A 27957-nucleotide genomic window follows, 5' to 3' on the forward strand; every position below is an offset into this window, starting at 1 on the left:
CCCGCCCAATCCTCACCTCGGGAGCAGGAAACGTCAGGCGTGGGCGAGTGGGCGGGGCTCTCTCCCGGGAGCGCTTGCGCTCTGCGATTGGACATAAAAGGCACCGCCGGCGTATTTGCCTTGCGCAGGTTCCCGGGCCCCGCGGTTCCAGAATTTTCTGGAATGCACATGCTCGCGAAAGGTCGCGCTGGGCGTTGCGTCACCCCCGCTCCCCTTCGCCCTCGCTCATGACGGTGCTATACATAAACCCGACGGGAATGTCGCTTCGCGCCCACAAACCCGAACAAATCTGGTTCGCGACAAGTAATGAGAAAGCGCGAACCGAAAAGTTACGGGGAACAAGTTTTAAAGTCTATCCCAACTATTCTCCCCCCCCTACTCCTCAGCCAACCGCCACAGGAAGTAGTTTCCCCGCAATTTCCGGGGCACGGTCTGCGCACGCGCGGGCCGTGACCCTTTCTGCGCGTGCTAGCTCTGTGGGTCGGTCAGGGGTGCAAGGAATCTTCGCAGCGGGAGCAGGAGGCCTTGTAAAGCGCGCGCCATGGTAAGCTTCTCGCGCTTTTTTTTCGAGAAGTATTTGCAAAGGGTTGGGAAGAATAATCCATATTTCCTTCTCTTTCTCTCCCCCCCCTCATTATTGCAAGACTTGAGTCTCTCTCTCTCGCTCTCGTTCTCTCTCTCTCCTTCCCTCCCTCCCTCCCTCCCTCCATTCACGATAAAAGGTGTTCTCCTGTAAATTGGGCAGAAGGGGACCCCTAGTGGGGTTCAGTTGGCTGGCGAAGGGTGGGGCGGCACTGGTGAAAAAGTGCATAGGCCAAGGCAGGTGAGAGTGGACGCCTTCCTAGAATTGTAGAGGCGCAAGGTTTTCCCAGGGTCATCTAGCCCAACCTTCGCCCCCCACAATGCAAGAGCCTCCACGTGATGCACGCATGAATGGATTTGCATGCAGCTCGTCGCCACAAGGCGTGATGGCGAGAGGTGGACGAGGCAAATCCCAGGAGAGTAACTCCATAGCGTTAGCTGTTAGTGCAGAGAGGTAGCTCAGTTCGTATAGCGTGAGACTCTTAATCTCAGGGTCATGGGTTCAAACCACATTTTGGGCAAAAGATTCCTGCATTGCCGGGGGTAAGACTAGATAACCCTCGTGGTCCTTCCAACCCTTGGTAAAGTACACATGTGCAGCATGGAAGTACAAGGATTCAAGCCTCGTGAGTAGTCATGCCGCCCATCGTACTTTTCCAAGGCCTGGGGGGGGGGGTGAGGTGGTGAGGAGGAAATCTTGCACATGCCTCCTTGACCCTGTCTTCCCCAGTATATGAAGGAGTGGTTACTTACCAGTCAGTCAAATCTGACAACTCCATGTGCTCTTTATTCTTCCTTATTATCTTATCCCTTTATCTTCTGAATCTCTTGACAGTGTGTGATTGGAATGTCCTCTGCTTTGCAACAAGTTGTATTTATTGTGTGGTGAAGAGTGCAAACTGCAAATGCAGTTTTTTTGCTGTATCAATCGTTGACTGTTACTGAGAGTGGATAGTTGTTGGTTCAGTAGTGCTGCAAGGAAAGGAGTTATTGGGCAAGCAACAAAATAATGGGAAATAAGATTAATCCTTATCGGGTCAAATTAGTTGATTTAAGCTAAATCCCTACAGCACAATCCTAACCATACCTACTCAGAATTAAGTCCTATTAAATTCAATGGGACTTGCTCCTCAGTAGCCGTCTCCTTGCTCATAATAGTGTAGGAGCATGCAGGGATTGTTATTGCCAAAAGTGGGGTAATAGGGGTATGTGATGGACTAATCTAAAGCAATTTGGTACCAGTTGATAGAGTTGGTATTGCAAATTCCTAATCCTACAGAAGTTTCAAGCAAAAGTTTTACTGACTTGTATCCAAATAGGTGGCTGACTTTTTAAATTTTTTTTACTTATTAATCTTTGTTGCTGAATACTCTTGGTTGGGACATACTTGTTAAATCTCTTAATAAACTATACTTTATCAAGAATGGGTTTTCAGAAGTTTTAAAGTCTCTTAATCACTCGTCTTCAGTGCTGCATCTGCACTGCAGACTTGAAATTGGATTCTATGGAAATAAGTCCCACTTGCTCACGTTTAGGTATTTCCTTCTGCAGCAGCGACCTCTAGTGTCCAAAAACTACAGATAATCCAGCCCTTCTCCTGGTTTCTAGCTGTTTCTGTAAGTGTCCATGCTGGATATCTTTGGAAACCACGAGAAGGCCGGAACGTGAGCCAGTGTCATGTGATCTGGCTACCTTCATTTTAGCTCTCTGGTTTTCTATTAACTCCTACATAGTTGCTCTTTAACCCATACATAGTTGCCTGTTTAAAAATGTGGATTTGTTTTGCATCTAACCTTGCAAAAGGCTTCCTTTTAAATATGAAATTGAATACTGTACATTACTTTTTACAGAAAGTAGTAGCTAAAATGTTTTGGTTAATGGGTAACATCTAAAATTGCATGAGAATATTTCCCTTTCTCCATGCCCTGCCCGAGTCCCTCAAACCAGAGCAGAATTGGGGTTAGGAGAGAACAAGAGGAAGGGGTATTCAGTTGTGCAAGCAAACTTCCAGTGCACCAGTGGGTGGGCACAAGTAGATGGCCTCCCAAATACCCTTGTTAATAATGTCCAAAGTTCAACATGCTTTACACTGTGGAATGTTAATTTACATTTCTTGCTGTTAAAATTTTCCTTGTGGTGCTATAAAGTTTAACTTGAACTTAAGGTTCTTATTGATGAGCCTTGCATACCTTTCTGTGATATAATTTGCTTGCCCTAATAAAGCTATTGCACTAAATTGAATGTTGGTAGATTTTTCCATGGTATCTGTAAGTTTCTAAATCACTAAAGCTTGGAAGTTGTCCCAAACTACTATTCTACAGGTATGCCTATTCTTCCAATTTGAAACACATAAGCAATATAACTCTCTACCTTTCATTTCTATCTTCCAGTCACATCCTTATGCAAAATTTGTTTATTCCAATGTAGTTAATACTGTTTTAAATAAGATCACCTAGGTATATTGAGTCGGACACGACTAAACAACAACAGCAGCAATTCTTTTTATATGGAAGATGGCTTTTTCAGATAGCTTTTTCTGCAGAATTCTTCCCTTGAGCAAGATCTGTGGAGTGAGAATCATTTCTTAACAGCATGCCATGGCAATAATTTTGGTGTTTGTTCACATTCATGATGTCCTTTATTTGTAGAAAGGAGTCACTGAGTAATTAGGAAGAATGTATCTTAAGATCATGTGTACAAAAACCTAAACAAAGTATTTAACTTTTTCTTGAAGTTGCTTTACCTAAAATGTACTGACATGTGTAACACTTCATTGGCCATAATGGGGATTGTATATATGTAACTATGTTTTTTCCAGATTTTTCCTTATTCCCCCATCATTCCTACTGTGGTGCAAAAGTGGTAGAATCACATGTTCACTGCTTTAGATGACAATGTGCTTGTGGCTGAGAGACACAAGTTTGCTTATTGTACACTATGACTTGTGATTTGTTTTAACAGGCAGGACAGGCATTTAAAAAATTTCTTCCCCTCTTCGACCGTGTATTGGTGGAAAGGTGTGCAGCTGAGACAGTAACTAAAGGAGGCATTATGCTTCCAGAAAAATCACAAGGAAAAGTGTTACAAGCCACTGTTGTGGCAGTTGGAACAGGCTCTAAAAGCAAGGTAAGCAGACCTTTCCTATAAATGCTTTTTATAGCTTTTCAGATAAGAAACATGTAGATTTCTTAGTGCTCGGCAAAATCACCTCTCCACTCTACCTCAAGCATCATGAGCTGTGATACAGTGGCAGTAGGTTTCTAATTAACATTTCAAGGTGTGATTATCTGCTCCCTGATCTCCTGGGCACATTTTTTTCTCCCCCAGCTGTTTTTCTGCCTTTCCTCACTTACACTTCAGCATCATCATATGCCTCTTCTTTCCTCAACCTCCACTATGATCCTTTCCCCCAAGCCCTTAGACTATTTGAGAAGGAATTGGAATGGGCAGTGGCCATTGACTACCTGGCATGTCTTCATAGCACAGAGCTTATGGTAGCTGAACTCCTTGCTTTTCTTAGTGATAAAGCCTATAATGCTGTAACTCAATGCAAACTTAGCTGTTAGTTAAGGTTACCAGACGTCCCCGTTTCCCGGGGACAGTCCCCAGATTTACAAATCTGTCCCCTGACAAAATCCATCCATTCTGACTGAAGTTGAAGTGTCCCTGGATTCACTGGGAAACAAAATCTGGTAACCTTACTGTAAGTCCCATTAAATGTGGCACAACATTGTCTCCAAGCAAACTTTCATAGGATTTGGGTATAAGTTTGGAAGAAATAAATAAATGGGTTTTTTGTGCATGTAACAGATCTATGTTATGGAGTAGACTTCCCCATCCTAGTGCCCTCCAGCTGTTGCTGAGCTACATATCCCATCATCCCTGTACTTTGCCATGGCTGGCTGGTGCTGATAGGAGTTTGAGAACAAAACATCAGGTTGGAGAAGGCCACTGTGGAGGTTGTGTTGAGCACTTTATCTTCCAGCCACTCTTTGTGTCTTTTCTGGCTTTGGGGCGGGCGGGCGGCAAAGGGCACTCATCTAAATGCATTTTACTTGCCTCCTCATACTGGGTAAGTGACTTATAAACTGTCTGTGTGATGTTTATTTACTTACTATGGGTTGCACCCAGTACTTTACAACTGGACATTTCTTTCCTCTCCTCTCTGCATGCACCCTCAAAATCTGCTCCAGCCAGGGGTGTGTGCCCTGGAGCAGTTTTTGAGGGTGTGTAGTTACATTGAGCATGCAGAAGTCTGCCAAGCTAGTGGAACAGTAGTGTTGATACAGCCCTGTATTTATATTTTGCCTTTCCGCCAAAAGCATGGGAAGATGCTCTGTGGGTAGGTGGTTCCACTAACCTGTTCTGGATGGGGTTGTGTTCCCTCTAAAAGAGCCGGTACATAGCTTGTGGGTACTCCTGGATACATCTTTGTCATTGGAGAATCAAGTGACCTCTGTGACTTGCAAGTGCTTTTTACCAGCTTTGCTTAGTTTGCCAGCTATGGGCATATCTAGATCGGGATCACTTGACCACCATGCACTAGTAGCCCTGAGATTGGATGACAGCAGTGTGCTTGGTATGAGGCTGCCCTTGGGCCTGGTCCAGAAGCTCCAACTGATGCAATATTGCAGCTGCGTTTCCACTACAGAAAACTTTTAAAGAGCATTGTAACATACGTTGTCAGTAACTATTCTTCATCCCCTTTAGGAGGGAGACACTCGTCCAGTTAGTGTAAAAGTTGGTGAGAAGGTTCTGCTGCCGGAGTATGGTGGAACAAAAGTTATACTGGATGACAAGGTTAGTATGTGAATATTATATATATATATATATATATATATATATATATATATATATATATAATACTCTGTATGGCACTTTTGTACTTGCTTAAACTCTTATTTTAAAAACAAAGCCAAAAGCAGTGCTTATCTTAATTTTATGGAAGATCACATACATTTCGTTGGAATCTTCATGCCCTTTCCCAATAAACCTCAGTGGTCTGCTCACCTAATTCTCAGATAGATAACAACAGTTTCCATATGCCGTATTCCGAGATGTATGCACACTGCCTCAGCCTCTGCCTACCTTCTATAAACATTTCATTGCTTTCCTTCATCTCCATCCAGAAGTAACTGCCTCTGGAATAGCCACTGTCCTCTTTCTGCAACCCCATTCCTTTGTTGTGGGAAGTGGAGAAGAGATTTTACTGCTTTTAGGCCTGTTACCAAGAAGTAATGAAACACATTTGTGACTTATCTCCTTAGGGAGAAACCTGAGTATGGAATAGGCAAGACTCGCCCCTTTTAGCCACTGCAGTAATTTCCTTGTGGTTTACCTTGCCTGTATTGGAATAGAAGTTTGCTAAGTGTGTGACCTGCGTTTCAAAAATAACCACCATTGCACAAATTCTAGCATTTTTATGTACTGTTTTAGGGCCAAGCCATCTGCGAAAATAAGTTTGCAAACCAATGTAAAGTGAGAGAAAGTTAAAAAGTTTATGTATATTTATGTAAACCTTAGGTGAGATTTTAAATCTCAAGAGAACATGCATCTTTTATAGAAGAATTGCAGCTGAATCTCTTAAATTTTCTTTTGAACCCCTGTAAACTATTCCAATCAATTTATCTGAAGTCTGTCCTAGGGGAATTCAAGCCCCTTTCAGAGCAATAGCAGTGATGAAGTAGAAGAACTGTCCTTGGGTTAATATTTGTATAGCACTGATCCAAGGACATATAATAAATCTCTGTGTTGGAAGAGCTTCAGTGTTTCAGCTTTTGAACTACTTAACTGTTTATCTTCAACATGGACAAATTTGTTTTCTTTATTTGCAGGACTATTTCATATTTAGAGATGGTGATATTCTTGGAAAATATGTGGACTGAACAGTTCATCTTGCTGCGTTATCATTAAGTTTTCATTCCACAAAAAGTGCTCAAATGGTTCTGTTCCATCATGTAAATAATTTCTTTATTTTCTAATAAATGCAAATTCTCCCAAATTACCAAGTATCATTATGACTTCAAAATAAAACAATGTGTATATCCAAAATACATTTCTTACTATCTTATTCCGTGTGTTCTGTTTTTTTTTTAAATAAAAAAATATACTTAGAGCAGCTTGCTGGCTAATTAAGTAGCTAAAGCATTTCAGGGTGAAACAGTGATGGCTTGTGATATAAAAAAACCAGCTATAGGCTAGGAGCCAAAGAACCATGAAACCAGTTTGGGGTTTAGCTTCCTGCCTCCCCCAAAAAGCATCCCTCCTGTGCTGCATTGCAGTCTTCTTTACGTCATGCCATTATGATGTGGAATCCTAAAAAACTTTTTGGACCGATTTCTCCATCTTTGGAAAAACAAAAACAAAGCATCAGAATGCTTGGAGAGTTCACAAGTCAAGTATAATTATCCCTTAAACAAGTCAATGAATAAAATATTTGCTTCCAAGCTGGAAAACATCACATTTCCTCACTAGGAGCTACTGGTGCACAAACTCAAAATGGCTATGCTATTGCGCTGTCACGGAAGGGTTACCAGCATTTGAGGGAAATAAAATATGCAATTCTTTAAAATTAAGGATGTAACAGTTCCCAGAAAAGCTACTGCGTTCTGGTCAAAGTGCTGCATGCTAGCAAATCCAGCAAGGGGAAGCATATCCAATATTGAGAAAACCAAACTAGCTTTGTCAGGCAAATAAAAAATGATGACACCTACTGGTCGGCTCCAGACATTATTGGAGGATGCTGATTATCTGGACCCATTCTAGTTTGGTGTCGAGCTCCAGTTTGGAACTGAAACAGCCTTGGTTTTCATGACTGATTACCTTGTTTAGTGTAGAGAGGAGTGCAACTTTGTTGATTCTCTTGGATCTCTCCATGGCTTTTGATACTGTTATTGAAATAACTGTGGGTTGAGAGTGGAGGGCACTTGCTCCTACAGGGCTGGTTACAGAGGGTAGCATAAGGAGATTTCTGTTCAGCCCCATGGAAACTAATCCATGCGGTCCCTTGGGGTTCTGTCCTGTCCCCTGTTCTCTGTATGACACTGCTGTATGAGGTCATCAGAAAATTTGAAGTTTGGATGCCACCAATATGTGGAAGTGGGGTGCTTCCTAGGTCTGGGAATTGGGGGACCACCTGTTTTTTATGGGGTTGCACATACCCTGAAGGAACAGTTACATCTAGGACTGTTCCTCAATACCACATAGTCACTGGAGCCAGGGGTCTTTGGTAATATGGAATGCTCATGCCCAGGTTTCGCTACTGCTAGCCATTCCTGGACAGGGATAGCTTGGCCACAGGGGTTCATACTCTGATGACCTCCCATTTTGATTAATGCAATGATTTCTCTCAAAATGTTTAAAGGAAGGAAAAGAAGTGGGAAATACTTTTGCCCTAAAAACAAAATGAAGGAAGGCATGCAGAGATATACAGTATAAGGCACATCAAGATTCAGACATGCAAATCACAATAACAAGGGGCTTGAAAATGAAATGCAAAAGTTTGACACTGAAATCGATGCACTTGAAACTTGATCATGGGTAGGCAAACTAAGGCCCGGGGGCTGGATCCAGCCCAATCGCCTTCTAAATCCAGCCTGGGAATCGGCATGTTTTTACACGAGTTGAATGCGTCCTTTTATTTAAAATGCATCTCTGGGTTATTTGTGGGGCATAGGAATTCGTTCATTTTTTTTAAAAAAAATTATATAGTCCGGGCCCCCCACAAGGTCTGAGGGACAGTGGAGTGCCCCCCCTGCTGAAAAAGTTTGCTGACCCCTGAATGAGAAACCTGATTTAGAATATACTTGCTTGGCTAGAGAACAGATGGGGAGAGCAATCCAAATGATGGGAATCCAAAATGTGAATTCTGCCCAGGTCAAAGCACCCTAATTCAAACCCTAATTGGCAGCTGAGAGAAGTTGAGCTCAGTGGAGGCCACAAATACACCCAGAACCTTTACTACCAACCCTGTGGTAGACCCCCTTCCCCATCCTCCATAAAGGAAGGGAAGGAAGGAAAAAGGGGAAGAAAAAGTTGGGAATCTTTCCTTCTGTGTACTTCCTTAAGTTAACAGTATCTAAGCTACTATGTTTAGGATTCAATTGCCAAAAAATAAAGAGCCTCTCCCTTGTAAATTATGGGGGGGACAATATGATGCACAAGCTATGCAGAATGTTCTGCGCAACAGCTGAGAATGTTAAATCATTCACTGCAAGGCTATATCGCTGTGAACAAGGACTGTACTGTTTATTTGAAACTGGCTTATCATGGTTTAGTAGTTGACAGGTCAGCTTCAGGAAAGGCATGGCTGTGAACTATGATTCTCTTTAATTATGGATCACAACCAAAATATATTTTACACCTCCCCTTAAGAGCAGGGATAGTCAATATTGTAAGGAACTTATGAGGTGCATGTGGAGAGGGAGAGAAAAAAATCCAAAGCATAATAGTACGGGCCCAGGATTCAATAAACTATTTTTAAGTATGTCCAAAGGGCTTGGGTTTTGCCTTTTAACAGCACATCTTGCAAATAAGTTGCAAATAACAAAAAGACCTGCACCACAGACCTCCCAGTGTGACCAGACAACACAGTTGGGTAATAATGCAACGGTGGATTTAATCAGACTGAGAAGTCAGAAAGGTGTACCCACTTTTCCCTGCTTCTACCCAAACTTCATTAGAAAGACGTGGACCACTGCCAGAAATTCAGGTTCTCATTCAGATGAAGGAAAATAATGACACAAGTGCCTTGCTCCCTCTAGCTTTCTGTCAAGTAAATTCCAGTTTGTTGTAAAGCAGACAAAGGTACCGTATGTTTGTGCATAGACACTTTATTTCCCCATACATAATTCATCTCTTTTGTTAGCCACACTGTACTGTAGGTGGTCTGCCGGATTGGTGCTCCTACACGAAAATACTAGGGTATTCTTTTAAACAATTTTGGATACTATTAATCTGCCAATGAGACTTAACACCTGTCCTTTTTATTAAATTAGTGTACTGTATATAAGTAGCTGAGTTGAAATTGATCTAGCCAGAAACTGATGTGACACTGGAAACACCTGGGTTTTTTTAATGCCAAGTCACAATGAAAGTTTTGTTCCCATAGTTTATGTTGCTCCTACAAATGTAATAAGCAAAACAAGAAATTGATAAATGTGTTGTATTGTTCTTTTACACACCTCCCCCCATTGTCTAGTCTGCCTGGCACATATGGTTGTTGTTATTCAGGTTAGTTTACACCCCCCCCCCAAGCTTTTTAGTGGAAGTTTATTTATGGGGACGGTGGTTGCTAGCTATTTTTATTAAAGAACAAAGTGAGCTCATGCAATTACACTGCTTCAGTGACAGGAGTGCAAATAACTGCAAATTTCTGCAACACTTGAAAAGCTCGACACAAGCCAAAACCTCTTCCCTTCTAGAGTGAAAAAGTGATCCTGATTAAGCCAAAAGCCAGGCTTTTCTTTTCTTTTTTGTTATGGAGTAGATCCACCAGAGCAACAAGTCAAATGTAAAATTTAAAACCCCAAACCTTATTTGAATGTTACTTTACCTTTTAGAAAGGTTTGATGCCAACAGATGAAAGCTAGGCTCCCTGACCTGCCACTGAAGCTAACAGCTGCGGCCAGTTTTCTGTCTGTGGAGAAAATCTTCTCAAGGACAATTAATTCTGCTTGTTTTGCTGAATCTGCTCTGAAAAGCAAGCAAATATGAAATATGAGCAATGTTTTTGAGAGGGAAAAAGCTGAGGTTTGGCCCTGGGGAATGATGGGAGGCTGTAGACATGTTTGGCATAGCTGTAGGATAGCTCAGGCACCAAGTGTGTAGAGCAATGGTATATTTTCATAGACCAAAGTTATAAGATTTTGAATTCACCAGTGCTTCTTCTAAAATGGAAAGGCTCCATCCAGAGGTTAAAAGGAAATCCATTCTGGACTCTTATTACTCTTATGTTGCAATGGACAGGCTAAGAAATGGACCACAAATTAAGGTGGATGCAAGGAGGTTTACTGCTTCCTAGTTTCCCCCTTCATTGTTCTCCTGAAGGCACATTCAAAAGTCCCCGAGGCAGTCTGACCTTCTCCAGACTGCTGGAAGACCCAGGTAGAGGACCTGTGAGACTTGGGTTCAAATCCCTACTCAGCCATGAAGCTCGCTCACCAGGTGACCTTGGGGCAGCCACTGCCTCTCCACCTAACCTACCTCACAGGGTTGCTGTGAGGAGAGAATGGGGAGCCTTATGCACGCCACCTCGAGCTCCTTGGAGGAAAAGTTGGTTATGTTGTAAATGGAATAATAATAATAATAATAATAATAATAATAGTAAAGTGTTATGTTTCAGAGAAGCATCTGTGTCTGGCCAATGCCTTGCCCTGTTGTCAAAAGTTAGCAAGGGCAGGTAGCATGGTTGCAAGCGATGAGAAATACGTCCGCCTTTCGGTCCAAAAACCTATTTGCACCAGTTGAACCAAAGGAGTGTCTCCACCCCTATCATTCTGCCCGGACCCTGAGGTCCAGCTCCGAGGGCCTTCTGGCAGTTCCCTCCCCGCAAGAAGTGAGGTTGCAGGGAACCAGGCAGAGGGCCTTCTCAGTAGTGGCACCCACCCTGTGGAACGCCCCCATCTGATGCCAAGGAAATAAACAACTATCTGACTTTTAGAAGACATCTGAAGGCAGCCCTGTACTGTATAGGGAAGTTTTTAATGTTTGATGTTTTATCACTTTAATAATAATAATAATAATCTGTTGAGTGGCTGGGGAAACCCAGCCAGATGGACTTGGTATAAATAAATTATGAATATACGCTATTTTGACTCCCGCCCGCTGCTAAGGGTGTTTTTTTATTTCCCCTCCTGTTCCTGTGAACGTCTAAGCAAGCTTCTCTGACACACCCATTATTATTATTTTAAAAAACAGCACGTCCTTTGTTTTTCTTGTCCAGGCTTCTTTCTTTTCTCCATAGCTGTCAAGTTTTCCCTTTTCTCGCGAGGAAGCCTATTCAGCATAAGGGAATTTCCCTTAAAAAAAGGGAGAACTTGACAGTTATGCTTCTTTCTTGTGCAGCGCGATTATTACTATTATGCTTTCTTCCCACGCAGTTTCGCGTTTCGCCTATACTGTATATGAGGCGCCGTATCCGTCTCTGTCTATTTCTCTATCTAGATTTATACACCGCCTTTCCCTCACGAGATATCAGAGCGGCTCACAACCTCCCCTCAGCCCCCTTTCCCGCCCTTTCCTTCCCGCCCTTCGCATACTCGCTCCTCCCCATTTCCCCATGCCGTTCTATTGAGCTTCTCTCCCTCCCTCCCCCCCCCCGCTTTAGGAGGAGGAGGGGGCGCGCGCTGTTCTGCCCGCTCATCCTCCCTCCCCCGCCCTGTGAGACTTCTGCTACTCGGCGCTCGCGCCTGCCTCCCACCCCCGCCGATGTGACGTAGGCCGATCACGTGCTTCTTCCAACCGTTCCCGCCGGGCGTTCGGCCCTCTCTGGGTCTCATCCCCCTCCCCGCGGAGGAAGCTCGCTCGTCTCGCGTTGTCCCGTCCGTCGTCTCGCGCTTCTCCCGCCTCCCTACTCCTCCCCTCCCCGCTTGGTTAGTTGCTGCTGCTGCTGTGCCACCGCCGCATCCGGGTCCTGGCGCCGCTCGCTGTCACTATGGTCATGGCGGAGGGGACGGCTGTGCTGAGGAGGAACAGGCCGGGCACCAAGGCCCAGGTAAGCCCGGCGCCCGCTCGATGGGTCCCTGGCTCTGGGGGGGAAGCCGGGTGCCGGCGGAGGAGGAGGAGTGGGCCCCGGTGGTGCGGCAGGGGGATGACGGGCCGAGAAGCCGGCGGCGGGCGAGGCCTACTCGCGCTCCACCTCGCTCCGTTTCCCGGGGAAGTGGAAAGAGGCGCCGCCGCCCGGTGTGAAGGGCCTCGCCGGTGGGTCGGGGAAAGTAACGCGAGGGTGGGATGTTCCGCTCAAAATGGCAGGCCGCGCTAGGTATATTTGGGGGGGGGGGGGTCGGGGGTTCAGGCAGGTACTGGTACCATGGCCGGGGTGCTGATCCAGGTTTGACCAAAAGGTGGTGGGCGGTTCCCCCCCCCCGTGTACTTCGCGAACGTCTGAACGCCCCGCTGTGGCCTTACATGTCCTGCGGCTCAAGCAGGGATTTCTGGAAAGGGATGAGAATAAGAGGGAGTTGCGGGGAAGGGACGTGGGTTGTGGGGGGTTTTCAAAGCAGCTGCTTCGGAAATAAGCGAATTTAGGGACGTGACGTTGGTTAGGAAAGGAGGGTTTAAGGTACCTAAAAGAAAAAGAAACGGTATGTAACCTGTGCAGGGAGGAAAGAGAAAAAGGGGCTGTTTGGGGGAGAAGAATATAAGGGCACAGGGAAGAGTTTGACGGAGTTGGTTGCCCCACAGAGAGTGTCCATGGGGTTAGGATTTAGGGCCAAGGTGCCCAGGGAAGGTGACTTCAGGTGCTGGGTGCAGGGAGAAGATGGGGAAGATTGCGTGTAAAGGGGGCAGTAACTTCATGGGAGGAGTTGGAGGGTGGTGGTTGGAGTAGAAGCAGTCTAGCCTGTATTTTGCAGGGCTGGTGCCTGTGAGGTTGCTCATGTACTTGCTGTATTTTTTTAAAAAAAATAATAATGCATATTTGGCAGAGATTCATGTTGACAGTAATCTTGCCTGCTGTAATTAAGACCCAGGATACACCTATATGTGTTTAACCTTTCAAAGTAGTTGGTGTTACTGTGCTGAGAAATGCGAATCTTTTCTGTCTCTCGCTCTCCCTTTTGGTGTATTGTTTTAACTGCTGTCTTGAGTATGTGTGTTCCAGCCATTTCCTCTCAAAACTGGATGCAACTTGTACTGATGTATGTTTTGTCTTACTTTATTCCCCCCCCCCCACTTGCCATCCTTTTATAATAGCAGTTCATGCTGTTGTTGTTTAGTCGTTTAGTCGTGTCCGACTCTTCGTGACCCCATGGACCAGAGCACGCCAGGCACTCCTGTCTTGCACTGCTTCCCGCAGTTTGGTCAAACTCATGTTCGTAGCTTCGAGAACACTGTCCAACCATCTCGTCCTCTGTCCCCTTCTCCTAGTGCCCTCAATCTTTCCCAACATCAGGGTCTTTTCCAGGGAGTCTTCTCTTCTCATGAGGTGGCCAAAGTATTGGAGCCTCAGCTTCACGATCTGTCCTTCCAGTGAGCACACAGGGCTGATTTCCTTCAGAATGGATAGGTTTGATCTTCTTGCAGTCCATGGGACTCTCAAGAGTCTCCTCCAGCACCAGTTCATGTAGTGTATACATATAAATTTAGTCCATCTTGCTTGACTTTTAAACTGTCAGCAATTTCGCAAGTTAAAAAGTATAGGTAGTATTACCCTCTTTTTTTCATAGGCTGAACTGCTGATAAATAAAACAAGCACAACAATTTCCAGGCATGGCCAAACTTGGCCCTCCAGATGTTTTGGGATCACAGTTCCCATCATCCCTGACCACTGGTCCTGTTAGCTTCGGATGATGGGAGTTGTCCCAAAACATCTGGAGGGCCAAGTTTGGCCATGCCTGCAAGTTTTGACTATTCAAGACAAATTCTTGACTATAAATTATATGTATTTGTTGTATCGTTGAGTCTCTTGTATACAGCAAAGTGCCTTATTTTGACTGAAGGAAATAACCTGGAGGCAAGTAAGTTCATTTTATAATTTAGGTTAAAGAAAACATTTGTGAAGTTATCCTAGGATAATACCAGAGGAACGCACCAACTGAAAAGGGTGTGTGTGCATGAAAAGCCCAGTAATGAGTGGGTTCTATAGCAAACTAACTACCTTAGATAGGTACATTCACCTTGAAGGATTGGATATCATATGCAGCATTGAGATGTTGGAGTCATACAAATGGCTGAATACTAAATTGATATGACTTCTGTTGTTATTTTCAAGTTATTCCTCTTACTGCTAAAATTATGTAGCCAGGCCTTTAAATATATATATATATATTTCTGTATAAAGTATCGGTCATCATTTTTCTGTGCAAATTAAATCTTATGACTTGCGTTTTTATAGTGCCTTCTGGTAAAGCATTAAGGCTTGAATAAAGTACAGTAGCAGGAAAACTGTGACATACTTGGGATATTTTTCGTCCTCCATCTGATTGTAACTTCCTTTATGAATAGTGAAAAAATTATGATGTGACTAGTTAGTTATTTTCATGTATGTTCTTATCTATAGCGTTACTCTTTTTCAGGAACATGGTGTTTTTTCCAGTTGAAAAGATTCATGAGTCATCCTCTTGAGATAGCTGTGGGAGACATACCTTAAATGTCTCCTGTAAAAGGGGTGTGGGCTGATAACCATCAGTGTATTATGTAAAGGCAGATAGATGGATAGATTTAGAAAAGATTGCAAACTGTTTTGAGTTTCTCCTGGCACATCTTAAAATTAAGTGCATCCATTTAGAGAAAACAAGGACAGACTATAACACTGTAAAGAACTGGAATTATTACTGTTATTCAACCTATTTAATTAAAAGTATTTATAGTCAAAATGCCCATCACAGAAAACTAGTTTACCATTGTATACTGGTATATTGGAAACTCTGTATTGCAGCCCTGAACATTTTTTGCATGGAGTTAAGTTCTATTGAAATAAATAGCACTATTTCCAAAACCAAAGAATTTAGGGTTGCAGTCTAATAGCCCGGCCCTGTGCATTGCCAGGTAAGTTTCACTGATTTGTGTGACTTCTGTATAAGTGTGCAAAGTTGCAGCTGACATTTTGTAGTCACTGAGGACAATTAGGTAATAGGTGAACATGTCTCAGCAGAATAACTAAGATATTCTCTCCCCCCCTTCCGCCCCTTGCAATTTGTAGTGAGATATTTAGAATGCTGCAGTTGGCCTCACTACTTGCTTTGCTGGTCAATAAGTACAGTAATACCTCGGGTTACGAACACGATCCGTTCCAGATCGCAGTTCGTAACCCGAAAAGTTCGTAACCCGAACGCGACCCGAAGCGCCATTTTGCGCATGCGCAAAGCGCTATTTTCACACTTTGCGCGTGCTGCTTCTGCGCGCGCACGCGCGGCAAAAATACTTCTGGGTTTGCGCAGTTCGTAACCCAAATTGTTCGCAACCCGAGGTGGTCGTAACCTGAGGTACGACTGTATATCAGATGGGATACAGAGACTGCTACATCATTGCAATGTCATGGCTTGTGATATTACACTGATGTCATTACCTGACCCTGCTGTAAGTGTAGGTTGCATATTGCTGCCTTGGCAATAGCTACTGTACTTTTACTAGACCCCACATTCAGCTAGTTGCATTAACTCAGAATTGGACAATAGAGATGGTGAAATTAGGGATATCCTGAAAGACTTTACAGTCTTGTTGGAACAGCTGAGCAGTCCTAATAATAGAATGAAATTGCACTTGGACATTTGTGCGAAACTGCACATTATATAGCTGTGTCTGTTCTGTTTTGATGTATAGCACCCTAAGTGCTTTTGCAGTAATGAATCTCTTTTGGACTGGAATCTTTCTGTTTTTCTTCAGTTTGCTTTAAGTCTTTTTTTCTTACTATCTTAGGATTTTTATAATTGGCCTGATGAATCTTTTGAAGAAATGGACAGCACATTGGCAGTTCAGCAGGTACATTTCATTGATTTCTGCTTCTTGCTGTTTGTTAATTGCCTAGAATATATATCAGTGCATTTCTATAGTTACAAAGACAGTTTTACTTGTAGTATGTAAAGAGCAGCTGTGATTGTTTGTAATAGGTTAGCCTTTAGCACACCAGAAAGACAGTGGTGTTCCATGCATGCTGTTACTTAGCTTTCTTTCTTGCAATTAAAGTTGGGTTTGTTCAACCCTCAGATGCCTTCACAGTAATAGCCTTTGGACCACTGAGCCCATGTTCCTTCTAATATGTCAGTATTACATATTGTGCTTCCAGTAACAGCTGGAACATTTGAGGCCCAACATAAGAACGGGGTGCAGATTGGAGCGGATTTTGAGGGTGTGTGAGGGTGCTGCAGGGGAAAGGATAAGGGAAGATCTATTGTGCTATCAGAAGTCTGCTGTGCAGCAGCACTGGATTCAGCCCTAAACAGTGTGTCGAGAAATTTCTACAACAAACTTTACCACAGTCTTGAACACACTTAAGTTTATTTCTGACATTATTATTAACATCAGTGAAATGTATCTTATTTAAATATTTCTTTCCTCTAGTATATCCAGCAAAACATAAGGGCAGATTGTTCAAACATTGACAAAATTCTTGAACCTCCAGAAGGACAGGATGAAGGAGTTTGGAAGTATGAACACTTAAGGTATGATCTGGGCTGTAAAAAAAATACGGTATATGTTTGAGCTTAACTGAAACCAGTCTCTGAAAAAAGGCCTTGGGGCCTTCATCCTTGAATGAGTGCCTACTTGGTACAGTGGACCCGTGTTGCGGACGTAATCCGTGATGGAGGCATGTCCACAACCCGCAGCGTTCGGATCCCGCAGCACCACGTCTGGGCATGCGCGTGACGCTATTTGGCGCTTCTGCACATGCGTGAAGCATGATTTAGCACTTCTGCACATGTGGCGAGACCCGGAAGTAACCCTTTCTGGTACTTCTGGGTTTCCCGCGGTACGCAACCTGAAAACGCATAACCTGAAGCGTCTGTAACCTGAGGTACCACTGTATTGTCCAATTCATTGTCCGTATCATAAGAAAAAACTTATTTGACGGTTAAACGTACTTGTTTCTGTCACTACCAAAGCCTTTTTGATTAAATTCGAATTTCTTATGATATACTCACGTTTACAGACTGGGGGGGGGGCAGAATTCAGGCCAAGGGTTAAAAGCAGCCGTCCTGGCTTCTCTAGCCAGCCAATTTTTGTATGATTCCCACCCATCTCACAACCACACTTTAATTCCAGAAATAACAAATTACGTTTTCAAGCTGAACCTACTGCTCCAGATGTTTGGTCATCCCCAGCCAGAATAGCCAATGGTCAGGGATGATGGGAGTTGTAGTCCAAAACATGTGAAGGACACCAAGTTAGAGAATACTAAATGAAAGGATTTATAATGCTAAATATAATCCAAAATATTGTAGTTCATAACTATTGGACTGGTGTTTTAATGGGGGAGGGATGTAATTATCTAACCTTCTGTGTTCTAAAATTTTAGGCAGTTCTGTCTTGAGCTTAATGGCCTTGCGGTTAAACTTCAGGTAATTTATTATTTTATCTTCCTTTTGACAATTAAGAATAACTTTTTTTATGTATTTGCGTCTTAATGCTTTGTATTGTTCTTCAGTGCTCTGTTTTTTATTAGTCATGGTAGAAGGAATAAAGAGAGAGAGTAATTTGAATGTGAGGACCTATGCCTGACTAAATCTATATTTATTGTACAAATGTTTCAACAGACTGAATGCCATCCAGATACATGCACGCAGATGACAGCAACTGAGCAGTGGATATTTCTTTGTGCAGCCCATAAAACTCCCAAAGAGGTAAGAAAGGATTATAAAAAACAGCTGCCAAGACTCTTCCCTGCTTATACCAAGAATGTTAACTTCACACAACTGTACCTCCGGCCCTTATCCTGCTACCATTTTCCACTCACTATTTGTCTATAAGATGGTTCGGGTGTTCAGCATGAAAGGTAAGCACACGTGCAAGTTGGAGATCAGCATGAGTTACTGTGAACCTGTAATTCGGTAGTGGTAGTAGTAGATACAAGTGTCATTCCTTCAAACTATCTCACCATAGCAGTCATGGTTCAATTTAATTTGCTCCTGGCCCCACAGCTGTTGAATCTTGACATCATCTTATAACAAACTTAGTTTTCTAACCATGACTGCACATTTTACTGGATTTTTTAAAAAAGTTTTCATTAGTCTTTTCCAAGCCAAGTACTAATTTGTTTTTCTGCATAAGAACTTGGATAGTTTTACTCTTTTAAAGAGTAAATAAAAGCAAGCAGGCTTCCCCTTTACCTGTAGCATGTTGCTCAGAGCCTTCACACTGGAATAGTAATAGTTCGTGAAAAGACAAATACTGTGTGTTCAGACACTGTTCCATTGGATAAGCTCTTATTGAGCATTTACACAAGAATATATACAGAAATAGCTGAGGGGATTAGTTTGCCTACCCATGGCTTAAACTAACCATGTGTCATGTATTTCATGGGATAATCATACAGGTTATGAGTATATTACCATGCACAACTTTATTACTGTTTTTAGATACCACAAAGGCATTTGACAGGATCAAATTGACTTACTTGCTTGCTGTCATGGAAGGCTTTAATCTTCTCAGTTGCTTTAATCCATTTTATCTCTATTCTGCATCATCAGCAAGAATACTGGTGAATAGACAATTAGAGGAACAAGACAGGATTGCCCATCTCACTTCTGTTACTTGTGTTGTCGATAGAGCCACTCACTACAGCAAAATGGAAAGATCTGTAGTGTCAAGATGAAAGCAGGGCAGATCAGGAATGCTCTATATCTAGATGACATAAGTTTATCCTTGCAAAAATATGTGTTTCAGGTTACAGAAAACGTGCTATTTTGGGATATAAGAAAAACAGGCAGAAAGTGTGTGTGATTATGATCTGGATATAACAAAGAAACAAGCTAGATATGTAGGAATAAAGGTGGTGTGGATAGCCAAAGGACTGAGAAAATTGCTAGCCATTGGATCAGGAAGTAAAACTAGATTTAGAAAGATGGAAGAAATGAGTTTGTCTTGGATGGCCAAAGTAAAATATGATCAGGCAATGTTATGAAGGTTTCTACTTTTGTCTACTTCATTATGAATATTGCTTGATTTGCATGAATTTTGGTAACTACATGTCAGGAGGTGCACCAATAATAGAAACTAATACCTCCAATCAGATAGGAGGACTAGCAGTTACAAACTTATTGTCATTTTATGAAGCTGCTCTATTGAATTGGCTAAATGTATGGTTATTACAAACTAAGGATAAAGGTGTATACTAACTGGAATAGCTTTATATCAATACTTATTTAGGATCATTGGTGTGGGTGTCAAGGAAAGAGGAGAACAGTTGGAGCAAAATCTGATTCCACAGCAACTTTTTATAATATGGAAAAAAGAAATTAAGTGTGTAAATTTATCTGTTAGGCTCTCTATGAAGACATAGTATTAGGTTCCTTAGGGGAAATGGACCAGGAGATTCTGAAAGTTAGGGAATTCATGGTGTATCTTATTTAGGCCATTGGTAGGGAATGGGTAGATGTTATGAAGGTATGAAATTACTCAAAAAGGAGTGTGGACGTTCTTATGGTTTCCATACTTCAATTTAAGGATTTTTGAGCCGGGGGGGGGGCACCACAACTGCAGACAGTTCTCATTTTGACAGCTTGAAGAAACGGCATGTTAGCAAAAAACTACAAAGTACTTTTGGATTTAGGAAGAAGGATCACTATAATGAGCCTTAGGTAGAAAACGGGTCTTGCTTTTTCTATCCCAGGAGAAAAATTGAATGAGATCTGGTGGGGTCTTTTTTTAAGTCTCTCATTGAGTCTGTCAGTATGAGAAGCGGTGGAATTGTCAGATGGCATCTGATTTTTGGATGTGTAAATAATACATAACATAAATTAGATTGAGGAGTTTATTGCACGGGGAATGACATTTAAAAATGAATTTAGCAGCTAAAATCTTGTGTCCCTATTTTGGCTATATGGAAATGGCTATTGAAGTGTCCAGAACTTGAAGAGATGGGCAAATTAACTGACTTGATTCACAGGAGGAATGGTAGTTCCCAGAATATTATGTTTGTTTGATAAATGGGGCATTTTAAAAATAATTAGAACAGAATATCAAGGGAAGCGCAAGGTTTGACAGGAGTTTATTTTTTGGGAATGAGTGCATCTGTTTTGTAATTGTTATATGAATGAATAAATAAGAGTTTGCAACGGTGGCTGTGTGTGTCACTCTCATACCAGTTCTTAAGAGGAATTACACGCAGTGTGACAATCTGCCCCTGTATTTAGATATCTGAGTCAGTAGGTATGATCTTTTGTGTTCTTACTTCAGTAATAGTGTCTACTTTGCCAATTGTTTTTACTGTTTCTTTTTTCCGACCTTGAGCCATTATCTGAACAGTTTTCATAGAATCCTAGAATTGTATTGTTTCGTTATAGGAGTATACATAATATTCTGAGTGTTTTCCTACAAAAGCTCATTCCTCTAAAGCAAGACAACCTTTCCCCCTTAGTATGCCATCTTACTTTATGGGTGTAGGATTAGAGCTAGTACGGTAATAACTTCGGATGGCATTCAGTTATGTTAACCCACTTGCATAAGAAGAGTTTGGAATAATGGGAATCTGATGGTGCAAGAGGATTTCCAGTTTCTCTTCTCTCCTTTCTAGTGTCCTGCCATTGACTACACCAGACACACATTGGATGGAGCTGCATGTCTTCTGAATAGCAATAAATATTTTCCCAGCAGGTAAAGCTCAGTGTGAATCTGCTTGCTTTTTAAAATATTTGTGATTGGTTCTGAAGGCAATAATAATAATAATAATAAACAATAAATAATTTATTATTTATACCCTAGCTACTCTGGGTGGCTCCCAACAAAATAATAATAATAATAATAATAATAATAATAATAATAATAATAATAAAGCGACAAAACATCAAACATTTAAAAACTGCTTTCAGATGTCTTCTAAAAGTCAGATCGCTGTTTATTTCCTTGACATCTGATGGGAAGGCATTCCACAGGGCTGGCGCCACTACCAAAAAGGCCCTCTGCCTGGTTCCCTGTAGCTTCACTTCTCGCAGTGAGGGAACCGCTAGAAGGTCATAAGAGCTGGACGTACGTGTCCAGGCTGAACGAATCTATATATAGATTTGGTGAGCAAATTATTGCCACTAATAATTTTTACATGGATAATATATGAAACTAATACTGTCAACCATCATTAAACATTTAGTGCAACAATAGCAGAAGTAAGGTCCATGTATAATTTTTTTTAATTGCTTACAGGGTTAGTATAAAGGAATCCTCCGTAGCCAAACTAGGATCGGTCTGCCGTCGGATTTACAGAATATTTTCACATGCATATTTTCATCATCGCCAAATATTTGATGAATATGAAGTAAGTACTCTGATACTAAAGCTGCAATTCTGGAAGTAGGATAGAGGATTGTGCTATACGTACCTTAATACAGTATTGAGCTAGAGGTCATGTTGCGATTGGTCAGAGAGTTCTGCTCTTTTTGACACTTTGTTTTAGTACCAGCATTTATTTCTGAACTCTACTGAAACTGAGTTGTTCTTAGAGACCACTGCTGAGTCTCATTTTTTGCTTCCAAAATGTGGTATGTGTAAGAATTCTGTTTAGCTTGTAGAAGGTGGGTGGTGCTGTGGTCTAAACCACTGAGCCTCTTGGGCTTGCCAATCAGGTGGTCAGTGGTTCAAATCCCCGCGATAGGGTGAGCTCCCGTTGCTCTGTCCCAACTCCTGCTAGCCTAGCAGTTCGAAAGCACGAAGTGCAAGTAGATAAATAGGTACCGCTGCAGCAGGAAAGTAAACAGCATTTCTGTGTGCTCTGGTTTCCCTCATGGTGTTCCGTTGCGCTAGAAGCGGTTTAGTCCTGCTGGGCACATGACCCAGAAAGCTGTCTGTGGACAAACGCCGGCTCCCTTGGCCTAAAAGTGAGAAACCCCCTAGTCGCCTTTGACTGGACTTAACCTTCCAGGGGTCCTTTACCTTTTACCTTTTACTCCAAAATATCCAAAACTCCAGACATATTCCAGTGAGAGTAGGAGAATATTGGCTCTTCTTCACATACTTAGTGCGCAGTGTTTTGTCTGAGATAGGCAGTGGGACTTAAAGTTTCACGTGCCTCAGATCCGAAAGCAAATTATGTTGCTTTCTTCCTAGTATATTTAAATGTGCATTGCCTTGTTACATAAACCCTATCCTTTAGATTCAGCAGAAATTACAAAATGTTTCCATGTACTAAGCAATAATTCAGATGATTTGACAATAGTGCAACAATGCTTATTTGTTACAACTGCCTACCTAACTAGGATTCTGTGTGCAGAACTGTGCCATAGCATCCCAGACTTATTTCTGTCTGCCTGATTGACCCTCTGCTTTTGTGAGCGGGAAGTCTCAAGAGCAGAGTGTTGATCAAGCATTCTGGTGGGTCGCGGTATGTACTTTTTTCCTACGCGGAAGTCTCCATATAGGAAATTATAACATGGTCCTGAGTAATTTTGAATAACTTCTTTCCTAATTCTATCTTTCATGGGGTGTGTGTGTGTGTGTGTGTGTGTGTGTGTGTGTGTATGTATGTATGTATGTATGTATGTATGTATTAATGCATTTTTTATTTTTCTGTCTTAAGAATGAAACTTTCTTGTGTCACCGGTTTACCAAATTTGTGATGAAATACAACCTGATGTCCAAGGACAACCTGATCGTACCAATTTTAGAAGAGGAGGTGCAGAATTCAGTTTCTGGCGAAAGTGAGGCATGATGAGTGTCGTGGACTGAATGATTCCGTAATTAACATTGTGTACTGTATATATCATTTAGAAATGTCAATCATGTATCCTTAGAGCTTTGTTTAGTATACTTTTTGTATGCTGTGTGCGTTGCCTCTTAATATGGAATATGGTTTAAGTTATTCATGAGCTGTATATTCTTCAATGTGGCACTCATGGTTTTTAAATAAAATTAGAATTATCTGTTTATACTGCCTGTTAATAAAAGAATTTACAGTTCTGTAAAATTGCTGCTAAACAATCATTGGATCACAATCTTCAGACCTTGTCCAGTTTAAACCTGAAGCTTCCTATATACCAGGGGTCCCCAGACTTACCGCGCAGCGGGCCGGTGCCCGCCGCGCCGACCGTGCGGCGGGCCGGAGGGCAGGGGAGTGCGCGCCCGTGTGCATGCGCACACGCACACGGTCGGGGAAAAATCGCCGAAAATCGCTTGTGCGCATGGGCCTCCCCCGACCCGGAAGTGCATCGGAAATGACCTCTTCTGGGTCGGGAGAGGCCCATACGCATGCACACAAAGGATTTTCGGCGATTTTTTGCCGATTTTGAAGATCGCCGCCGCGCCGTGCGCCGTAAGAGCGGGCGGCGGCAGCGGGCGGCGGGGGTCGTCGCGGGCCGGATTGGGAGGCCGATTGGGCCGCAACCGGCCCGGGGGCCGTAGTTTGGGGACCCTGCTATATACTGATGAAGTTGGAATTTTAGCCTTACTTTGACTAACACCAGAAGCTTGCAAGTCCATTTAACTCTTTACGTTTTGTATTTTATAGAAAGTACCCTTGTTTTAGTGCCCAACTTTTGCTTTTTGGGGTGTGGGCATATATAGCGTCTAAACTCTTGTAGTATGTGTGTATCCAAATATTCATTATTACAGTATTAATACCAAAAGGATAATACTTATTATACTGCCAAAAGTGTATTCTAGATTTTTTTCTTTATGGACTTGCCTTTCTGTATCGGTTGAGACTTGTGTGTATCGCAAAAGACCGTATGTTCATTTCAGTCACCTTAAGGCAAAGATTCCGCTCCGTGGTTTCCTTCCTGCACCTCTTGCCAGTCGGTAAAAGCAATTTGTGTTCCTTTCTGCCTACAGTAAAGTGCTCTGTGGCTTATACCTGTGCATATTTATAGTAATTGCTTACAGGTGATACCTTGCATTAAAAGTTCATTTTACACTACTGCAGAGTGTGCCAAAATAGCCTTGCTCATTTGTAACAAAAGGGTTCGGTGGAATTTTGAACCCTACTCATCACAGTACATGCAGCTGGATTCTGTCTTGCCTTTCATCCATGCAAATACCACCTGCTTTATGTTCCAGTAATTGAATTCCACCCCCCACCCCAAAATCTTAAGTGTATGTTCCTTAAATAGCATTTGCAGGTTTGCATTAGTGCTAAGGTTTCATGAGGACTACTTAATGGAGTTTGAGCTATTTTGAATGCTGTAGAATTAAATATTTTTTTTAAAAAAAACTATAGCAGGCTTTGTAACATTGGATGTATATGAATGCAGAAATCTGAAAGCACTAGCAGTGATCAAATTGACTTGGTGAGATTTTTTTTTGAAGTGGGTGTATGCTCCATTCACATTAGAACATTAACCAGTCTCCCTTGATCTGTTGAAATGGGCAAGTTTCGGCTTTTATGTTGCCAAGCTGACTTCACACACACACACACACCATTTTGAAGAGTGCTCATTATCGCAGAATGAAAGGTGCAAATTTATTTCCCAATATTGATAATTTGTGTTTCAGATTAGCATTGCGTACATGCCTTAATTGCAAAAAATATATTTCAAATTCAAACAGCAAGAATGCCACCTTGCATCCCTTTACTGGAGAAGGGACACATAGCTTTTCATGGGCACAAGCCCCGCTTGCTTTTAACAGGGCTATGTTGGTGGCAACTTTGTTGGGAGGTTCTGCACCTCTGTGCTGTTCTTACTTTCAATATAAAATATGGTTTTAATGGTCAACAGGGTCATCACATCAGATGTGTTCTTAGCAACAGCTAGTTATGTCAATTCACCCAATGTAAGGCCTACCTTGAGTAATGTAGATGCGATTGATACCTCAAAGCAAGTGGCTAAAGAATTTCCTTTTCAGAGGTAGCAGGGTATATATGGTTATTGTCAGAAATGGCTGGTTCAGGGCAGCCCCCCCCAGCCGGAAAATGAAATAGCACCTTTAAGCATTTCTGTGAAAATCCGTGGTGCTTGAGGCTGCAACAAAATCTCAACACATCTCCATATTATTCTGGTGTATGTCTCTGAAATGGCTAATCTTGTTTTTAGCAAATGAATCCAATTCTGCACTGTAAACTTGACTTCATATAATCAAGTTAAGTAAATGGGGCACTGCTTGTAACCTTTAATGCTGTTGACTCAAGTACCTCTGATAATGTGTGCACACATGTGCCTGGCTGATACTGTAGAACTTCAGTAAGCATAAGTGAACTATTGACTTTGTATGGTAAATATATATTGAGGGTTTAACTTACATTCTGCATTATAGGGAAACTGAGATGTGTCTGTCTTTTGAATTACATTGTAAAAAAAAGTAGAGGTTGCAATTAAATCTTTTTCTTTTTCCAGACCAGTCTATTTTGCTAAATTGTTTTGAAATTATTTTACTCAAGAGATTTTCTAAAGTTTCATACATAGAATTCCTTGCTGTAGACAAAGTGTATGTATTAATTGAGTTAACTGGAGAAGACTTGAATGTGTCGTTGCGTCTTACTTGCAGAGGATTTATTAGAAATAATAAGCTATCTGGAGGATTTCCCCCCATAAAGGAAATACCAGTTTCAGAAGAGCAATGTTCGTCAGAACCACTGCAGGGGGTGGAAAGGGTTGAATTCCCACCCCTTGACTGCTCTGATAAAGTTAATTATCACCCCTGCTGATGCAATTTGTGTTTTTAAAAGCCTGCAGCACAGGAACTTTTAATCTCACATGTATTTTGAACCTTTGTACAAAGCAGCATCAAAAAGTCAATCAAGGCACTGGGTTTAAACCCGCTTATATCTCTTCTGTTGGTCACGATTTTCAGTCATTCACAAATAGCCACCTAATAACACTTATGACTGCACACTATTAGTGATTTGTTTTTAGTACCAATTTTTTATTACAGCGTTTGAGTTTGCACTCTTAACACGAGGAGAGTTTAAATCTGAAACCTAAAAATGGCACACGGTTCTCTATGTACAGTTTTAATTTGGTGTTAAACCTCACGATATTTAAAATAGCGTATTAAGAGAAATGCTGCTGTATTACATTTCAAGCATTTTGTAAAAAGTCTTCTGTTTTGCAGAAGAGAACGCCCTATCTGCAGTTGTTTCCAGCTGACAAGAAAGATTGCTGAGATGTCATCAGCGACATATAGTGCTGTTCTAGAAATGCAAAATCCCAGTAAATCAGACCTTACTCAAAAGTTAGCACTTCTGCCAACACTAAAATAAGAGTTGTGCTATGAGTATATTTACAGAGTTGAGGGGAAGTATAATGTGCACATGTTTGTATAAGATAAAAGGAGAAAATTATACCGACACATATAAAAAGCAAATTCTATTTTTACATTATTATTTTTTAAAAAATATGTACAGGTCCATCTAATCCATTTTCTGGTCACATGCAAGTGACTTGAGTGACTCCATCTTCTTGGTCAAACTGCCCATCATCCAGTTCCCTTAGTATGCCATCACTGCTGCTGAATCCGGCGAAGCTTTCAAAATGGACCCCTCTGTCCTTGGGCCAACACTCTGCAGAAGGCGATAGATGAAACTCATCCGTAGCTTGTGTATTTTGCGCAGGCTGGGAAGTAGCTGTGTCTAATCCAACACTTCTGCTGGGAGCCTTTCCTTTTTCTTCTCTAAGTTGCCTGGTGGATTTCTTCTGAAATGGGGAAAAAAAAAATGAATTAAGAGCTCACAGAGGAAGGGAGCTGAAAGAATGTGCGTTTGGATCTGAGAACAAATGAATGGAGGATGAAATGGCTGAAGATTTGCAGAATTTACAGTCTGGTCCCACACACTGGTTTCCTGTGTAGTGATAGAAACTTTGCCATCTATTGTCTGAAGCGAAAGTTAGCTCCAATTCTGGCATGCAGTTCCCCATCCCTGTCTTCATAATTATGTGTGGCCAATGCTGGGTAAAGCCAAGTTCCCAGGAGTTTGAAAAGCCTTTAAATGCTGTGCAAGTGAGCTACAGGGGGAACCTGCCAAGTAATAACTTTGCACCATATTCTGTAATGGGAAACAAAAATTAATGCAACAGGCAAAGAATCTCACACTCCCAACACGCATTGAAGCTTTCAGATAAAGAATCCTTAATTTGGTCCTGTGGGGCGCAAAAGCATATTTTTGTGATGCTGGAGGTGCCCCTTTTGATTTTGACTAGAGGATTATTCAGAATCATTCTCCAAAGGTATTCTTAACTAAGCAGAACATAAAAGTAAGCTCTCGGAGATACGACTTGGGTCTGCATTAGGAATCTAAATCAATACTTCATAGCCAATACTTGAATGGTATAGGAGCCTCAGGAACATTACTCTACTCACTGGAAAATTGGTTTCCTGTAGCCTCTGTTTAGTACTGGGTGGGCAATTCGAGGAATAAGATTTGTCCTCTTCCCCTTTCCCTCTGAACTCCATGTCATCTACAAAGTCTAAAAACACCTCAAGAAGACCCATTGAAACCGACGAGTCCCATTGATTTCGATGAGCCTATTCACAAAGGCTGCAGTCCTTAACCCCATTTACTTGGGAATATGTTTCCTTGTATTCAGTGGGACTTCTGAGTAGACATGGTTAGGGTGGCCCTGTAAGCTTGCAGCCTCCCCT

General features: G+C 42.0%; 2 protein-coding genes across 6 annotated transcripts in view; one reads left to right on the forward strand and one right to left on the reverse strand.

Annotated features, from left to right (window-relative positions):
- The first annotated feature begins 236 nt into the window (after positions 1-236).
- On the forward strand, positions 237-25713 carry LOC118095479 (MOB-like protein phocein). Of its 3 annotated transcripts, XM_035136747.2 has the most exons (9): positions 237-544; positions 3544-3708; positions 16159-16221; positions 16801-16901; positions 17756-17798; positions 17994-18080; positions 20972-21051; positions 21595-21706; positions 22964-25713. In XM_035136747.2, exons 1-9 carry the CDS (start codon positions 542-544, stop codon positions 23093-23095), a joined length of 786 nt encoding a protein of 261 aa, XP_034992638.1. In that variant the 5' UTR covers positions 237-541; the 3' UTR covers positions 23096-25713. The 3 variants fall into 3 exon arrangements, with proteins under 3 accessions (XP_034992638.1, XP_034992630.1, XP_034992623.1); XM_035136732.2 differs by lacking the exons at positions 237-544; positions 3544-3708 and adding an exon at positions 12066-12295; XM_035136739.2 differs by lacking the exons at positions 16159-16221; positions 16801-16901; positions 17756-17798; ... (2 more) ...; positions 21595-21706; positions 22964-25713 and adding exons at positions 5293-5382; positions 6417-6633 and having other exon boundaries at positions 403-544.
- Positions 25076-27957, reverse strand: part of RFTN2 (raftlin family member 2) — a 35909-nt gene continuing 33027 nt past the window's right edge. For 2 of the 3 annotated variants that reach the window (XM_035136714.2, XM_060281549.1), the window contains one exon: positions 25076-27011. In XM_035136714.2, the coding sequence (XP_034992605.1) occupies positions 26745-27011 (267 nt within the window). In that variant the 3' untranslated portion in view covers positions 25076-26744. The remainder of the gene's footprint in view (positions 27012-27957) is intronic. The other variant, XM_035136722.2, reaches the window with a different exon arrangement.

This window comes from Zootoca vivipara, chromosome 1 (assembly GCF_963506605.1).
Source record: "Zootoca vivipara chromosome 1, rZooViv1.1, whole genome shotgun sequence".
NCBI classification, from domain to species: domain Eukaryota; kingdom Metazoa; phylum Chordata; class Lepidosauria; order Squamata; family Lacertidae; genus Zootoca; species Zootoca vivipara.

Excerpts from the sequence above, each read along its gene's own strand:
- LOC118095479 (XM_035136747.2), top strand. Across the intron at positions 3,709-16,158 it reads GAACAGGCTCTAAAAGCAAG|GATTTTTATAATTGGCCTGA; the intron begins GTAAGCAGACCT and ends TTACTATCTTAG. Across the intron at positions 18,081-20,971 it reads CCCATAAAACTCCCAAAGAG|TGTCCTGCCATTGACTACAC; the intron begins GTAAGAAAGGAT and ends TCTCCTTTCTAG.